At 45.7% G+C, this 18,858-nt stretch overlaps 1 protein-coding gene across 4 annotated transcripts in view; it reads right to left on the reverse strand.

Annotated features, from left to right (window-relative positions):
* Nucleotides 1-18,858, reverse strand: part of LOC142576632 (protein RER1) — a 57,585-nt gene that overhangs the window by 2,029 nt on the left and 36,698 nt on the right. For 2 of the 4 annotated variants that reach the window (XM_075686840.1, XM_075686839.1), the window contains exon 6: nt 12,840-12,922. In XM_075686840.1, the coding sequence (XP_075542955.1) occupies nt 12,840-12,922 (83 nt within the window). Of the gene's footprint in view, nt 1-12,813; nt 12,923-18,858 lie in introns of all 4 variants that reach the window. The other 2 variants (XM_075686842.1, XM_075686841.1) reach the window with 1 other exon arrangement.

The following is an 18,858-nucleotide window of genomic DNA, read 5'->3' on the forward strand; positions in this document are numbered from 1 at the left end:
GCGCTAGCTTAGCCCGCTCCTTGAAGTTTCATTTTCTGTTGTTATCGGGAAGTGACCGTTGCCCGGTGTGAGCAGTTTCAAGGTATTGCGAGGAACCGGGCGTGCCGTTCCGTAGCCCCCAAGACACCCATCGCGCCGGTGCGCACGAATGGTGGACACTGTGGCCGGTCTGTTTGTGCGAAGGGGTTTCTTTGAGTTTTTGTGTAACAGAGATGTTTTCTCGTATAGTCAAATTACAATCTGAGAGCTGTGATGTCTGTAGGTTGTGTGCAAGTCGTAGTTCACAATTTTTCCACATATTTTAGCTTGAGAAATTCAATTAGTTCAGTACATTTATTGCACCACATGGAGGGCCTGAGTATAATTGGTTGGAAATTCTTTTTGCTGAAACAACATCCGATGTCGGATGCAAGACTCCGGATTTTCTGCGACACGAGTCCCTTAAAGAGACTGACAACTGGCCAGAATGTGTTGAGACATTGAAGGAAGTGAAATGACCCATGACTTATAGTGATAGAATCTAGCACACTGTTCGGGATTTAAGTAGCAAACAGAATTTTAAATCGACAAAGAAAATCAGAAAAAACCAATAAGTGGCGCCTCATGGAGAAATCTTGATACTTTGAAATGTGGTAGAGAGATTACTGTACGAAAGTCGACTGTCCTTACGTGAAGTATAATTATTGCTTAAAATTGCAGTTATTATAATTTTAGACACTCTCGCTTTATTCTATGCATATTACGAAGTAAAAGAAGTCCATGTTGATGAGCGGTGCACACAACGTCCCACATGCATGGCGGCACACATGCTGTTGTGTGTGCGCGACTATGGCGCGAGGTTGCAAGTAACTATAGTCAGATACAACTTTAGAAAAAAAGGGGGCGTTTACTCCTCCGAGGCGGAGGCACACAAGCGCCCACTAATGGGCGCGCACTTCGGACTAACGTCATCAGCCGGACGGCTGGTGAGCCCGCCGACGAAGAAGATGGCCACCCGCACTTCAAACTGGATGAGGTCGCGCCGGCTGTGTGCTTCAGCCCTTCGTCAGAGTGAATTCCAGAACTGTTTGTGATGGTCTATCATGCCGGAAATATTACTACGAGCTTACTATGCAGCATTTGGGCCATGTGCATTTATTCTGAGCCATGATCCGGCGAAGGAACATTGCGGTGAGCATCGCTGGCGCTGCACTACGCTTTGTCTGAAAACAGGATCCCGCGGCGACCACTACGAACACACATCCTGCGTGTTTGTTCCATGTTTTATTTCGCTCCCGAGCGATGTTACGACGAGAAAAGTTTTCCAAAGACTGGTGCCTACTGTTAGCGGCGGGTGTGTTTGTGTACTGTGTCGCTGCGTTTTTTGTCGGACGGGGTGAAGTGAGCAATACCATTAAAAAATTATGGGGTTTTACGTGCTAAAACCACTTTATGATTATGAGGCACGCCGTAGTGGAGGATTCCGGAAATTTCGACCACGTGGGGTTCTTTAAAGTGCACCTAAATCTAAGTACACGGGCGTTTTCGCACTCCGCCCCCATCGAAATGCGGCCGCCGTGGCCGGGATTCGATCCCGCGACCTTGTGCTCAGCAGCCTAACATCATAGCCACTGAGCAACTGCGGCAGGTGGAGCAATACCGTTCTCAAGAGAAATCAGAAAATTGCATGCATGAAACAAACCTACGAGTGTCTCAACAAAAAATATTTCCAGAGGAAGCCTTCAACGCAAAGATTTGGCGCCGTCAACTTAGCGTGAACGATCATTGTGAGCATTGAGATAGCCGAGCGTCTAGTGACGGTGTTCGAGCGTGTGTAGCACCGTCGATTGATTGCTGTCCGCCAGTGTTCACTGCACGCGCAAGCTGTAGAATACGTGCTGTGAAATTGTGAAAACACAAAACCAAAAAAATAGAAATTTTATGCTATTTAAAACCAAGAGCATTCATTTAAAACGATGAATGAAGCATTTTTGTACCTTCCTGCCTCGACCGTATTCTCGCCCCAGGTTTGTAATGGTTGCGATAAATGCATTGTTTTATATAAGTACTTTTTCAATAGCAACTGATTCATTTTAAGCTTGGAAAACAAGTAGTTGATACGCCATGAACAGTAAAAGCTCATTAATTCAAATTCCGTGGGGATGCTATGAAAATTCGAATTATACAAAATTCGAACTAATGAAAGTCAGAGAAAAAGATCGCTTGGTTAAGGCGTGTATATAGTCTGACGTGGCGTGAGCACGCGCGCACACGCTACGTCACGTTGGCGTGAACAACGTCTATACTTCGAAGCACTGGCGCAGCCAACGTAACCGGACGCGGTCAGCGCGGTTCGACACGCCCGACGTCGAGATGGCTCTTGCTCCATCCGCACGTTCGTCGCGCTGACTGGGGCGGAGAAAAAAAAAAAATATCGCAGACTTGCGCGAAAAGCAAAGCATCGATTCCGATAAAAAATTAGTAGATAGCTATATGAAGTAAGGATAATAGTTTTATCGGCCGTATAAACTTGTAAGTATTCGCTTACTAAATAAATTAACAAGCACTGTGTGACGCGCGCACAGGTAAGCATGAACGCATCTCGCTTGATGACCGCGGAAACTCGCTGAAAAACGCTGGAGTGAGGACACGCAGCAGTAGCAGCGAGCGAATTGACGTTCGTACAGCTCTCACTTCAACGCGAACGAAACGTAGAAAGCACATTGCATATGAAGCTACCGGCACTACGCACACTCTGCAAACATCGCAGATCGCTTTGAAGATGAGGCCCACGCGGGCGCGCACTTTGGCCACATTGCAGATCGCTTTCAAGATGCGGCGCCCGCATGGCCGCGCCGTAAAGCAGCAGCCGCCAAGATCGTCCTCCCGTCCCTCCCTCGCCTCACCCCCCTGCCTCGCGCGCGACAAGAGAAGGCGCGTCCGCCCCACCTTCCCCTCTCGCGCACGCGAGATTGAGCCGCGTTCGCCGGCTCACCCTCGCACGCTTGTACACAAAGAACACGGCGCACGGCGACAGTGTTATCGTTCTTGCTGCTGATCGAAAAAGCAAAGCTGCGCGACCCACGCGGCGATGCCAGTGTGCTCCCGCGCACTAGCACTCTCCCCATCCACGATAATGTGGAGTTCAAATTATCGGTGGCGGTGCGGATTTCAGTGTGAATAAGCGGGATGTGTTACATATTGCTTTCAATACATTGTTGGAAGTACCGCAGCAACTACTTCGAATTATCCTAAATTTCGAATTAATGAGTAGTGAATTAACGAGCTTTTACTGTACATGTAAACAAGTGTATAAGCCATGCAGAGCTGCTGTTTCTACTTTTGTCACTTGCAATGAAGCTAAAGAGCAGACGACGGGCAGCGTTGTAGAAGACACGGGGTTATTTTTCTGTCGCTATCCGGCATGTGCTGTAGCACATGAGAGCTCAAGTAAACCAGTCATCAAAATACAAAAGTCTTTATTTATACAGAGAATTACGCATTTCAGGAGCACCATTTTTCGAGCAGGACTATTTTAGTCGCGAAGGCAATCGGCTGTCGTGCTTCGGTCATCTGGGCGCGGCATCCCCTTTCTTCTAAAGTTGTATCCGACTGCAGAGTTTTATGATCTCCCTGTGATATAAGATGTCATCGATGAGTTGTGCCGTAAATGGGTGCGTTTTTTACCTTCATGTCGGTGCTTCTATCACACTGTATCAATGCTGAGTTCTCCACCGACCGTCGGCAGATTGTCTGCGTCAGTACAATGTGACACAGGTGCCGACACAAAGGAAAAAACGATGTTGCCTACAGTCGGCAGACAGAAAGTGTCGGGTCGACCTAGTGTGAGTGAGTATTTACCAATCGGCATTCTCAAGGCGCGCTGGTTGTGGTGGGGACGGTACTCCATCCTGCAAGTCGGATTCGTCGCTTCCGCTGCTGCTCGCGTCCATTGAAGCATGACGTTCGAATGCTACTTCCAGTGAACGACTTCATCCTCATCGCTAATTGAAAAATTTTGATAAATGTTCCACGGCGTTTCCCACGTTACTACTTCATGATTAGATGCTCTGGCTGGTAAGCTTTCCATTGCACCAAAAAAGTGGGTACCATTAAAATTGGTTATTAGTCACTTTAACGTTATTGCTTTAAACTGGCCGCCTCGTACACGCTTCGAGACTAGCTGCCATAGCTTCCTCCATTTGCTGTAATATGTGTGCTTAGGTTAGCGCACCGCCTATTTTACCGGTCTTCCCGTTTTCTGTGTTTGCTCCATCAGCACGAAAGTGTAAACTGCAAAGACATGCCGAGTTGATCATGGTGCCTCAATTAAAAGCAAAGTGATCACGTGTGTGGAGAGGACGGAAATCGGGCTGCATCACGGGCGCTCGGAGTTCTCGGAACTTGCGTGTGGAACTGGCGCCAACACGAGAGGCGTTCTACTCCAGAAACCGCTACGTACCGACACGGCCGCGCAGCCCCTACCTTGAAAGCGATCTGCGAAGGAGGTAGAGTCTACGCATCTAGGTGCACCATGCTGTGTTCTCGTAGCTTAGTTCGTATTGAAGTGAGAGTGCACAAAAGACAATTCGCTCGCTCCTGCTACCACACTTCTTCACTCCAGCATTTTGAAAAAGAGTTTCCGCGATCATTGCGTGAGGCGTGTTTATGTTTGCTTGTGCGTGTGTGACACCATGCTTGTTAATTTAGTTAGTAAGTGAATGTTTAAAAGCTTATATGGCCAATAAAACTACTAGCCTTACTTTTTGCAAAGCTGTCTACTAAATTGCTATCGCAATCTATGCTTTGCCTGCAACATTTTATTTATTGCAACTTTAGTGCATTGGGAGGAAATCTGTTTTTCCAAATGAGAGAAAGCTTTCTTTCTGCATGAAAGAGAGAGATGCACAGTGCTGTAAGGACTTTCTTTAGGTCATGGCAAACGGGTGCGCCTTACAATTGAGGGCGTTTTATTTTTTTATTGGTCACGGAAAACGAGTGTTAGAATTGAGGGCGTGTTAGAGTTGAGTAAACATGGCAATCTCTTTGGTCTCTTGAAGCTCTGTTTAGTGAGAGTCCATTGTAAAACGTCTTTAGGGATCAAGTTAGAACTGTTGGCTCTATATTCGTACTTAGGAAAAGTTATCCCTGTATGAATGATTATGTAAACGCAAGTAGTTGTCACTGAATATGTTGTGTGCACAACTCTCCCGCTTTAGTCATTTGTCAATGTACCTCTGTGCCATAGCTCTCATTTGAAAGGGAATACCATGCACCATATTTACTCGAATCTAACGTGCACCTTTTTCCTGATAGAACGGGTCCAAAAATTGCATGCGCGTTAGAATCGAGTACGACCCTATATCCACGTTACCATATCGCCATTGGCATTAGAAAAATGGCTACCTCATACGAGCTTCTAGCCTAGCTGCCGTAGCTTTCTCCATGTGCATACCTCCAAGATGTACGTGTAACCAGGCGCTGGTGTAACCTAGTCTACCGCCTGTCTTCCCGTTTTCTGCGTTTATTCAATCAGCAAGGAAACGCCCGACTGCAAAGACACGCCGAGTTCACCATGATGTCGCATTTAAAAGGAAAGTTATCATGTGCGCGGAGACGGACGTAAATCGGGCCGCATCATGGGCATTCGGAGTTCCCGAAACTTGCATGCAGGACTGGCGTAAACAGAAGGAGAATGTTTTCACCAGCAAAGCAACAAGGAAGGGTTTCAGTGGACCGAAGCAGAGCCGCTTCGCCAAAATAGAAGAGCTGCTCACAGAATATGTGCAAGAGCAGCGAGGGGCACAGCGGCCTGTGACGACCGATCTGCTCAAAGTATGGGTGATGCAGTTAGCCCTACAAAAAGGGCTAATGCATCCAAGTGAGCAGTAGCTGGCTACCAAATTCAAAAGAAAAGGCTTTTCTCTTCGAAGGCAGAGAGGGATATGCCAAAAATTGCCCAAAGAATATGAAAAAAAATTGCACAGCTTTCAGCAATACGTTATGAAGTTGCACCATAGAAACGGCTACCACTTTGGACAGATTGGAAATGCAGATCAGACGCCACTCTACTTTGACATGCCTGCCACCACAACCGTTGAAAAGAATGGGGCGAAGCAAGTGCGTGTTTTGTCTTCCGGCCACAAAAAAACTAGTCACCGCAATGCTTTGTTGCACTGCGGATGGACACAAGCTGCCCCTGTATCTGATCTTCAGGCGGAAGACGCTCCTGAAAGGAATAGTGTTTCTGAGTGGCGTGATTTTGTGCGCAAATGAAAAAGGTTCGATGACCACGGACTTGGTCGCTGAATGGATTGATAACGTTTGGCAGAAGAGACCCAGCAGCAGTTTGGGTTAGCGTGGAATGCATGTGCTCAACCTGTTCAGGTGCCAACTTGACCACTGTATCAATGACAAGCTGGCTGCATGCAACACCGACCTTGTCGTGATACCCGGCGGCATGGCATGGCAGCTAAAGCCGCTCGATGTTTGTTTGAACAAGCCAGCGAAAGATAGAATTCGGCTGCTCTACAGCGAATGGCTTGTCAGTAGCTGCAACGAGTTCACGCCCGCCGATAAAATGATGCATGCCTCGCCACAGGACTTTGCTGGATGGATGAATGAAAGATGCATGGTGCACGATCCAGTCTGCCATGGTCAACAAGGCCTTTAGAAAGTGCGGGATTTCGAATGCCATGGACGGCACTAAGGATGAAATGCTTTGGTCTGTTGATAGCGATAAGGAGTTGTCTGATAGTGACGACGAGTGATATTTATTGCCCCATGCGGCTCGTACCGGCGCAGTGAAAATGTTGGTGGCAAGGTACACCGCTTCCATTTGTCTTTTTATTCATTGCAACTTTAGTGTATTGAGAATAAACCTGTTTTTTCCAAACAAGAGAAAATAGAATTTCTCTATGAAAGCATGAGGTGCACGGTAATGTACACTTTTTTTTTTGGGCATGGAAAACGGGTGCACGTTACAATCGAGGTTCTCATTTTAAAAAATTTTTTGGCCACGAAAAATGGGTGTGTGTTATAATCGAGGGCGCATTAGAATCTAATAAATACAGTACTAACCAGGATTTCTAATCCCTTAAGAAAAGTGTTTTTATCCCCTTCAGTCACCAAATAGATCGACTGTCAACAGATGTGTGAAATTTGCATAATTTCTTTTTCTTTTGCCAGGGTGCTGGGGCCTCCCAAGTCAAGGTGGGATGAGAATGACTCTGCACATGTTACAGAGACTTATCATAATGACATGGTGCTTAAATATTCATTTATTGTACCATCAGTCATGCTATGTTTCTTAATTAAAAATATTGAATCACCAGCTCACATTATATGCACCAGGTTACCATATTTACTAGATTCTAAAGTGCCCTGGATTGCAACGTGCACCCGTTTGCCGTGACCTAAAGAAAGAAAAGTCCTTTACAGTACCGCACACCTCACTGTTTCATACAGAAATAAACCTTTCTCTCACTGGAAAAAAACACAAAAGATTTACTCCCAATGCACTAAAACTACAATAAATAAAGTCGCTGTTTCGCGCGAAAGGCGAAGCATCGATTACGATAGCAAATTAGTAGACAGCTATACGAAAAATAAGAATAGTAGTTTTATCGACCGTATAAACTTTTAAACATTCGTTTACGAACTAAATTAACAAGTATGGTGTCATGCGCACACAAGCAAACATGAACACGTCTCATTCAGTGACGGCGGAAACTCTTTATTTAAACGCTGGAATGAGGCATTACGATAGCAGGAGCAAGGGAATTGACCTTTGTGCGGCCTCTCGCTTCGACGTGAACTAAGCAATGAGAACAAAGCACGGTGCGCCTAGATGCGTAGACTCCCGTCTCCATCGCTTTTAAGATAGGGGCCATGCGACTGCGCTGTACGTAGCAGCCGCTGGTGTAGAGCGCCTCTTCTGTTTGCGCCACTCTCGCACGGAAGTTTCGGGAACTCCGAACGACCGTGATGTGGCCCGATTTCCGTCCGTCTCTGCACATGTGATCGCTTTCCTTTTAATTGCGGCATCGCAATGAACTCAGCATGTCATTGCAGAAGGCCCTTCCATGCTGATAGAGCAAACACAGAAAACTGGAAGACAGAGAGTGCACTAATCTAAACCAAACGAAGCTTTGCCTAAGCACACTTACTACAGCACATGGAAAAAGCTACAGCAGCTAGGCTCGAAGCGTGTATGAGGAGGCTATTTTGAAATGCCGATGCCGATATGGTAACGCAGATTTAGGGCCGTACTCGATTCTAACGCGCAAGCAATTTTTGGACCCGTCTTATCGAAAAAAAGAGTGTGCATTAGATTAGAGTAAATACAGTAATTAATGGGTGGAAGCAAAACAAGGGAAAGAAATCTTTAGCAATTACTACCGAAATGCCCCACTTCAAACGTCCCATTAAACATGGTAGTGCCTTCAGCAAAGCAGTTGTCTGAAGCAGTACGTTTCACTCCGAAGTGAAATGTGTGTACTTTAGCAAAGCGGAATGTTCAATTTACTCAAACCTTAACGTAGGTTGTCTATTCCTTGCAACCATTGCACAGTAATGGTAAGATTAAGTCATGTATACGAACGTGTACACTGTGACTGATCCGGATGTATCGAACTCGAAGGGGATCACGAAATAGTTCGATATATCGATAATTCAAAATATAAAATATGCATGTCAAAAGCTTCTCTAACAACTCCGCACATCTCAAAGCAGTTTCCCGATGTCATGACTAATGGGAACTTACGGATTTGTGCCTCCAAGGCGCATAAAAAAACAAAAACACAGCGCGATGACCAGAGAACTTTATTTCGGAAGAAAAAAACCTGTGACCTTTGCTTGCTTTTTTTTTTGCACCATCAAGTTCATTAAGCTGTCCTTCAGCTTGTTGACAGTGTCCAAATGAGAAAGGCCAGCTCCTTCCATTGTGCCACAACAGCGGCGAATGACGCTGAAAGCTTATGCAAGTTCAGCTGCAGTGCATGGTGGTTGGTCCTCTTCGTCGGAACCTTCGCCGCTGCTTGAGTCTGCGTCCTTGTCACTGATGATGTCACCTACAATCTCCGCATCAGCGCGATCCGCTACAGCTTGCATGCCGTTGTCAGCGCTGACGAAATCGCGTGCTGTAACGCTGCCTGGGATGGCACCTGGAAATGTCGAGAGCTCGCGAAATTCGCTGTTCAGGCATCCAGCGTCATCGTCTTCACTGTCAAGACATCCGTCGCCTGCAGCTACCACAAAGCCTGCTTTGCGGAAGCAGTTCACAATTATGTTTTTCTTCACGTCGTTCCAAGCACCAGCCAGCATATGAATGGCTCCAAGGAGATCCGCCTTGAGTTCGATTCTTAATCGAAGGTTGATTAGGAGCCTCTACACCAGTCGTCGTCTGTACCCAACCTTAAATGCTTTCACTATGCCTTGGTCGAGAGGCTGAAGTTTTGCCGTCGTGTTTGGCGGCAGAAACTTGAGGGTGGTCTGCTTTAATGGGCAGACGACATGACAGGCCGAACAATTGTCAAGAAGAAGACAAACTTTGTGGCCAGACTTCTCCAGTTTGGCATCCCACGCCTGTAGCCACTCAACGAAAAAACTGCGTGCCACCCAAGCTTTCTTATTGAACGCGTATCGAACTGGGAGGCCTTTCGCATTCTTAAAGCAGCGTGGCGACCTGCTCTTTCTGATAACAAATGGCCGTAGTTTGTATGACCCACCCATATTTGCAGCAAGCAAAATCGATACGCACACTTTGCTGTTCTTTTCACCATGGTATGCAGTGCCCTTCAGATGCAGAGTCTTGTTTGGCAGCATTTGCCAAAACAGTGCAGTCTCATCTGCGTTGAATATTTGCGACGGCGAAAAGCCATCGGAAATATTTGGTCACTCTACGGACAACCACTTCACTATGTGACTTGTGCTAGTCGTCTCGCTTTCGTCCGAAAGGGTCTTTCCAACGATGCTGTAGCGACTCTTAAATCGCTGCTACCAACCAGTGCCACCAGTGAAGCTTTCTTTTCCAAAGGCCACAGCAAACCATTTGGCCTACTCCATGAGCATTGGGCTGTCAACAGGTATGTTCTTGGTACGTGTCTCCAAAAACCAGGCGTACAATGCCTTCCCGACCTTGTCAAAGGTTTCGGGACGCACACACGACACGCTCCATGGCGACTGGACTGCACAGCCTTCAGCTTAACATCAGCTTTGTTCTTCAGGATCGTACTCAGGGTGTTGCGAGGAATTCCGAACGCCGCAGCGACCGACGACTTTTTCTCGCCAGCCTCCACCCATCGAACGATGTCCGCCTTTGTTGAAAAATCCAAATTCTTGCGTTTTTTTGTGGCCATGGCTCCAGAACACGTGCCAAAAGCGGAAAGAAAAACGCACTGCACCACATGAGTCTCAAGCCTCGTGAATAAAAGGAACAAAGCGAATCGAAAAATGTCCGCTCCGCGTCTCCGCACTACCACAAGCCCAAGCTGCACTGACCTCATTTGTCTCGCAGCACCAGCGGTGTCAGCCAACCAAAACACAGGAAACGGGCACCGCATGCAGTCAGCGGGGTTCTCCCTCCCGCTTCCCTTTCACACCCAATTGCACTCCAAGTGCTCCTCATCACGTGCCTTTTACCAGCACGCCCCTTTCTCAGTATGTGGGGCGGCGCGCGTGAGATCGCGGGAACATTGCGAGGGCTTCGTGAGGAGAAGCGCACTTGCCGGGGCGCAGCTCAGCACGGAGTTTGATACATCGATATGCCGGTGCACGGGATTCCCAAAGGGATTTTTCAGCTGTTCGATATAGACAATAATTCGATATATCCGTGGTCGACTGTAGTAGTCTTCATAGCCATATACTGTTGTGTTCTCACTTGCCTTTACTCAAATTCATCACAGAACCTTGAAAAAGCCTCTGTTCCCACCATATATTTTTTTCTGAGCAATCAACCATAAAAGGACGCATTCTATGAAATGAACTATTCGAAGGTGTTCCTGCTGAATTAATTTTGTCGTTTGTAAGGTGAAGGTTTCATCCTCCCTTCCAAATACCATGTCGATGACGGTCGTTGCACATTGCGTGCCATAAGTGGCATAGTACAGTGAATTATACGATTTATTTCTAATATTTTGTCTGGTTTGTCTGTACTTAAAGTAAAACGTTGCTTTTAAAAGTAGCTAAGTAGCCAACCCGGAAATTTTCCCACCATGAGCCTCCAAAACTCGGCAACACTGCCATAGTCCTGCCCATGGAATGTCAGCAGACTGCCCCACTGGCCAAATTTTGGAAGGATTTGGGCCCTTGCTAGCAAGCACCCTGTGTGCGAGCACAAGACGGGGTTCAAGATGAAGTTGGGACATTGAAGTTTGCGTACATGTTAGCTTATTAGGCACCGGCTGCTCTTTGTCTGCCGCCAGCCAGCGGTTACTTAGGGTTGTTGTGTTTACCGGCATTGGTGGGCTTCAGTCATCTCGACGTCCTGAGGCAGTGCCTTGTCATTGTCCGTTCCTCTGAGCTGTTTATCTCTTTCCGTTGCTATGGGATGCACTATGGCAAGTGCTGGCTCTGGACGGGTCTTTAAAGTGCACATTTTATCCATCGAGGCTAACACAACACTAGCCCAACAAGTGAAGGGTAACCCTCCAAGGAAGAGACATATCAATACTCGAAAATAATGTTTAATAATGTGTTAGCATTCTTTGGGTACTTCATTATTATTCTTTGGATACCCCACTCTTTGGGGGCTGCATGTGCCGGTCTTCAACAAACCTCTTTCACGCCAACGTGGGTGACTGAGTGTGCAGCAGGCGAGAGAACCATTCTCAGCATTTGCAGGCACTGGCATGCCATGCTTCTCGTCTCGGAGGCCAAGCCCGGACTTTTCGACAGTGCCAATAGATGGTGCAGCGTCTCCACAAAGAAACATGAGAGACGGGCTGGTTGCCACATGGCGTGTTTCTCAACTTCCACAAGCACCAGATCCGCGGTGGCAGTGCTAGGTGGCGCTGAGCACACTTAGGGAAGCGCACAAGAGGAATCCCGTTGCAGTGCATGCCTCCTACATCACTCGTTTTGACAGTGGCAATACGTTGTGTTGCTATACTGATTTGAAGGCAATGCGTTACCGTCAACGGTCATAATGAGATGGGCTCTCCCACAATTTTTTTATCATCTGAATGTGCAAAGTGCATTGCCATTCTGGAATAGGCAAAAACAACAAAAAGAAAAATATCTTGCGCAAGCTCCTTAGTAATAGAGGGGCAACACTAGACAGAAAGCTGGAAGTGGGCTTCACTATAAGCCACCTATGGCTTCGTTTGGGACATTTATAGACTAAGATGCTACGCATAGGTGCATATTGAATTTGCTTTACATTACGCGCAATACCACTGTCAGAAGAAAGCGAGTCATGTCTTTAACCTCTTCTTACTCTTTCTGCTCTGAACCAACAAACTAAACTTGCTGCAAGTCATTAATTGTTGGCTGAAGACATTTAGTCAGAAATTCCCTACTCAATATGAAACACAGCAATAATTTTTTTTCCCTGTAGGTAACACCTATCCACAAAGGGTTAAGTCTCAGACAGGACAACCAGATTTTAAAGAAAGGCTGAATAAGATGTCCTTAGACAAAACCAAAGTCCAATGATGTTGAATGAAATTGAAGGAAAGTCTTGACTAAAGCCTTTTGACTGCTACCAACGCTGACTGCCATGCTGGTGAAACATGAATATGACAGACCGGAGTAACTGGGGCACACTGCACTCTCGACGTATAAATGCCACGTGAGCGCTGCTAGAGAACTGAATGGCCCTCAAGACGAGCTCACCGGCAGGAGGCAAGAGAGGTCCTCACTTGAGCGGGCCACTTGCCATGTCCCGTGCCCGGTATTGCGTCTTGCCATGAGTCCACGGCAGGTACCGGTACTTCAGCATGTGCTGCATTGAGAAGGCGAGAAGATGGGCACTGAGGGACCCGATTTTTGTTAAGGCCGACCCTCATACGAAGCCAGCAAATAATGAGGCCGAGGGAAGCAGAGAGGAAATTATTTGTACGGGTTTTGGGTTCGGCCCCCTCCGCGGCAAGTCGATCCCTTGGTTTCATTATCTGTTGGCTCCATACTGAAGAGAGATGCGTAGCAACACTGACACAAATGGGCCAAGCAGTCAAAACAGGTTGCTGGCCAATGTCACAAAATGACATCTGTACAGATTTACTGTTTAACTACTTGAACACACAGCAGGCCCAAGCAATGCTAAGCACATAGTAATAACAACACACTTGTGTACAGATAAACAGGATAACAATATAGATTAATACAAGAATTTTCACAAAAATAATTTCTCATAGTAAGCTGATTCTTTCAATTGCATTGGTAGAAGTCAAGCATAGTGTGCTGCAAGCCAGTGGTCTGACAACACTGGTGGTGCAGGGGCACTCAAAGGGGGGAGGTTGCCAATAAACAGCAGTTCCTTTTGTGGTCACCACAGTGTCTTTGCACACAATAGAATGAACGAAGGCGCCACCTGTAGAATAGCACAGTGTATATAAACCCACAGAAGCATGCAGCTATTATTGCAGAAATAATGAAAAAGTTCAGGAAGCATGAACCACATGGAGAATGGCTTGATAAAAACAAAGGAACAAAGGATAAACATGATTGCCACTTCACATTAAAAATTCTGATAAAAATGTTCCACGATGTTCTCTGCATTACTACTGCACTATTGGACACTATTATTGGCAAGATTTCTGTTGCATTGAAAAAAGTTGGGCGGTAACTATCGATGATGGCTGTAAATGTAAGTGAACAACCAACGAACGAACACATGAGCGAGTGAAATCACAAACGAAGAGCAGGCAAATGAGTGAAAGAGCGAGCAAACGAACATTTTCTCTTTACAGTTTGGGTACCATCCACTGAAGTACCCACCTTGAAAAGGACCGAAAAAGCCAAATAATCATAGCTTTAAAAGTAAAGGGTCCCAAAATATTCACCTTAATTTTCCTTATGACATATCAGACCAGGACAAATTTTGATTCAACTGTGAAGCTTTCCTTCTGAGAAACAAATATAGGCTTCCTTTGTAGCTTCATGTTATAAAGTCACAATTTTTCCTTTCATGAAGTCTGTCTATTAGGTTTATTTGATAGGAGCTCCACATCGGATCAGCATACTCAAAGAATGATCTAATGAGCATTTTGTATGCACCAAGTTTAACGAGCTAGTCAGTGACCAATTGCAGGTTACGTAGTGGCACCACTACGTAACCCATAGAGTTAATGTATAAGGATGCCTAAAATGTTCGACACTAAAACCTTTCGGTATTTGATTTATCAGACTTTTTGTCATGGCCACAGTTTCAAAATGGCATTATTCAAGGTCAGCACCACCGCCATTTTGATTACCCGATAGCCTTCAACCAGTGCTCGCACAGGCCAATCTGCTGGCACCTAAGCTAAGCTGCTTAGGTGTTCGCTATGAAGCTTCCTCCTGTTGAGAGGAAGCTTTAGCTTGGGTGCTCCCATATAAATGCATGTAAAAGGAGAATCGTTTTTCTCGGCAACCACGCCACCAAACTTTACGAGGTTTGTTGTATTTAAAATGAAAAATTGAGATCTAGAGGCTGTTTGTTTTAAATTTTTTATTTAGGTCGTCAATATTTCATTAAACATTGGCAAAAACTAAAACTTTTTGAAAAACAAAACTATCAAGCTTAAAAATCTAACTCAGCAATAGAAATGATATCAAAATTCTGTGAATCGCATGTAATAGTACATCTAAAAGCAGACAAAATTTATATGCCACAAGTGAATCTGAAAAAATTTTATAATATGGAAATACAAAATTTGCAGAAATTGTACACAACGTAACAAGTTCAAATAGGATACGAATTGATGTATTGAATTTGCCTGCTTTGAATGATCTAATGAATTTCGTTTACAGAACCGTGATATCTATTGTTGATGCTTCTATTTTGTTTAACTTCTGAACTTTTGAAAATTCTTTTGACAAAATTCAGGCCCTAAATTGAAATTCCGCTTTGAACAGTCACTAGAATTTAACTTTCTCTCTCAAATGCAACAAATTTCATTAACACTGGTCTAGCAGTTACCTCAGAAAAGCGTATTTGCATTTTACATGTATATGAATAGGCCATATCAGAGCTGGGCCCGAGCTAAAGCTTCCTCTTAAGTGCCAGCTTTGGCATCAAGTTTTTCATTTAAAAGATTTAGTGCTGTTAGCAATGGTGCCGACTCCCCCTTCGTCATCCTTGCCAATGGCTTCGAAGTGCGGAAAGCATGGCAAAGGTCTAAAGCATTGCATAATGCAGATTCCCAATGCAATTCTCTTCCCAATATAAACCGTGTACCTATATAATCATGGTATAAAATATTGACAAGCGAAATGAAAACACATATAGAGCGTCGCTCAAATTTCACATTACGGAGCATCGTAATCGGTGGATCTTTTTTCCAGGAGTCCTTGCGGCACTTAGGGAGTCCGAAAAATCAGATGACTGTATTGTGTTTTGCACAACTTTCTTTTGCTTCTTTGATTAATTGATGAGCTAGGAGGTGCCAAGTTTTCAAATTTGAACAAAAAATGAAAGTTGAGTAATATCCTTATTCTCAAAGTCAACAAAATGGCTTTATGGATCACAGTAAAGGTAGCACAAAAAATATGAAACTCTTTTCCTTGTGAATGAAATTAAACCAGAAAAGTGATGAATGAACAAACTGTGTTATGCTAATGGCTTTCGAGTGTAATAAAGTAGAAAAAATACTTCACGACCACAGCCTCAGAGATTTACAATGCCATGCTCTAGGATGCGATGGTACAGTCGATCCTGGATATATCTAACTCGAGTATGATTGTGAAACAGTTTAATACAGCAATAGCGAAAAATAAAAACTTTGCACATCTCTGGCAGTTTCCCAATAGCATAATATGTGAGAGTTGACCGATGTAGTTCTTCAAACTGTGTGGAATGCAAAAAGCTTTGCTTACTGTTTGCACACGAATGTTGCACCTCACTTGTGCTGTGGAATGGTCACCGATATCTACAAATGCAATGCTAACCATAAAATCCTGCATAATCTGGCTGCAAGACTGGGGTGAACATCAAAGTGCTTGTTGCACATTATTAAGCTGCTGCCAGGTAATGTTTGTGCCATTGAGGATTTCCCTCTACCCACATTGGTGAGAAAGTTACGCCAATTCCTTGGCTTCATAAACTTTTATTGCCGCTTCATCCTGAAATGTGCTCAATTTTTGCTCTCCCCGCCATGCTGCCAAGAAAGAACAAAGAAATGACCTTGCAATTAACTGAAGAAGCTACCAAGGCATTCACTCAAGTAAAAATCACGCTCGCCAAGAACTCGCTGCTTGTACACCCCAAGCCTGATGCACGAACCTCCATTATGATTGACGTGTCCAGCACAGCTGCGGGTGCTGTTCTACAGCAATGCCCTGATGGAGCATGGCAGCTTCTCAACTTTTTTCTCAAGGAAGCTCAAGCCAGCACAAACACGGTACAATGGCTTTGGGCTGGAGATCCTGGCTGCCTACCTTGTTGCAAAGCATTTTTGCCCCTTCATCGAGGGTCAACACTTTGTGACCCTCGACACTAACCACAAGCCCCTCGTCTATGCAGTCAACCGGTCGGCATAGACCTACACTCAGAAAAATATGTCACTTTTTTCATCTCAAGAATTTACAACCAATTTCTGGCATGTCAAAAGCACAGAAAACATTCCGGTTGAAGTACTGAGTCGCTTGGACACTGTTGGCAATGTCCCCTTTAAGCCACCTCAACTTCTAGCTTGCCAGCAACGCGTCAACACAGAAATTAACCTTTTTTGTTAGCCGTCCACATAACTGCAACTTGAGGACATTGTTCTTCCTGGCGGTTTCACCATCATCTGTAACACCTCTACTGGCTCACCCTGGCCATTCGTTTCTCTTCACCTGTGTCATCGTCTTTTACAAGCTGTTCACAACCTCTCTCATCCCAGCAATCGAGCAATGCAGAGACTCCTTTCTGGCTGCTCCTTTCTGGCTTTCTGTCTCACCTCAACTTGAGGCTCAAGTCCGGTACTGGGTGCAATCTTGTCTACCATGCCAAAGATCGAAAGTCCAATTCCTGTCATCCTGTCCCTCCGTTAAAGACCTTCTTTTCAGCTGACGCCTGGTTCGACAAGGTTAATCTGGACATAGTCGGTCTAATTCCTACCTGCCAAGGTCACTGCTATCTCCTTACCTGCATCGACAGGTACATATGATGGCTGGAAGCTACGCCGATTCCGGACATCTCGGTGCCTACCATCATGGCAGCTTTCTTGTCCACTTGGGTTTCAGGCTTTGGTAGCCCATCTTCCATGATCACAGATCAAGGTTGACAATTTGAGGCCAGCATCTTCAGTAAACTGCCTAGTCTTCTTGGCACCATGACACTACATAAGACAACCTACCAGCCACAATCAAATAGCCTCGTTGAGCATTTTCACCGTCCCCTGAGGACTGCGCTCACTGCTCAAGGCTCACCTACAGAGTGGTTGCAGCGCCTTCTCCCTAACTCTTCTTGACATATGCCCAGTGCCGAAAGCTGACTAAGGCTGCTCAAGTGGTGAGCTTGTTTTTGCACCACCCTTCAACTTCCTTGCGGCTTCTTCGAAGCTACAGCTGCACTGCCCTCAACCACAGATTACGTTACGCATTTGCATACCATGTTCCAATCTCTCCACCCAGTTCTCACAAGAGCCCCTGCACCTTGAGTGCCTTCCGTACCTTTGGGCGGCAACACAGGTCTTTGCGAGACAGTCTGCCCATCGTAAGCCCCTTCAACTGCACTATCCTCGCCCTTACCCCGTGCTCGGACGCCGCAGCAACACCTTTGTCATTTTCATCGACGGAAAACCAGTCATCATAGCCCTTGAACACCTCAAGCCAGCCCATATTGACGACCCGTCAGTACATGCGCCTTGCCCCAGCTACAACCCCGTCAACTCGATCGACTACCCTGTACAAATGGCACACGCAACAGCAGACCCACTTGTTGCACCGGGATGAGTCTTGTGGATTCTATCGCTCGTCGTACTACCTCCTCTCTGGGGGTGGAGTCAAGGCAGCAACAACATCGCAGCAGCAGAGACGCACAGGCTCGCGTTTAGGTTTGCTGGCGCTCTGGTCACCTGCTGATGCAGCCATTAAAAATCTAGTTTTTGTTTGGGCCTGTCATCCCTTCTCTACACTCTGCTCCATCCAAGGCCCCACACTATAAATGGAAGCAACACGGAAGCAAACTAGCCCGTAGGAATATGCACCGTGCTGGCATCAGCGATCTTATACTGATAATTATGTATGAATGTGCCCGGCAATGTGTCCTTACAATGCACCATTTAAATAGCTGATCAACATACGTTGACAATGAGTTGACCAGGCAGACAGTGCACAGCAATGAGTCGTGCGTGCCGCTGCCACGATGGTTCTTCCATGAAAACTACTGAAGTGCGCATGTAGCATGCAATGACCATGTTAAAACCAAACTGTAATGTAAAGATCCAGATTTGTTTTGGCCACTCGAGGCACCCTAAAATGCCATTCATAGAAATCCCTCATTTACAATGATAGAGCCAGTGGCACAGACATCTCCTGTTCAGCATATCTGGCCTGGAACCACTTAGGGAAAGAACAAGTGTCATACATGCTTTCTTCTGGAACACATGTACTGGACTGGGAGGTCTTTTACAATCTTGAACCAGCATGACTGCTCTTGTTGATAATAACTCGCTGCAGTTTGCATGAGCCTCTTATATTTGTGGTGAGCAAAACTGAGACATGTACCTTGCTCACTTTTCATCAATGGTACAT

The sequence above is a fragment of the Dermacentor variabilis genome, chromosome 3, assembly GCF_050947875.1.
Source record: "Dermacentor variabilis isolate Ectoservices chromosome 3, ASM5094787v1, whole genome shotgun sequence".
Taxonomy (NCBI): Eukaryota; Metazoa; Arthropoda; class Arachnida; order Ixodida; family Ixodidae; genus Dermacentor; species Dermacentor variabilis.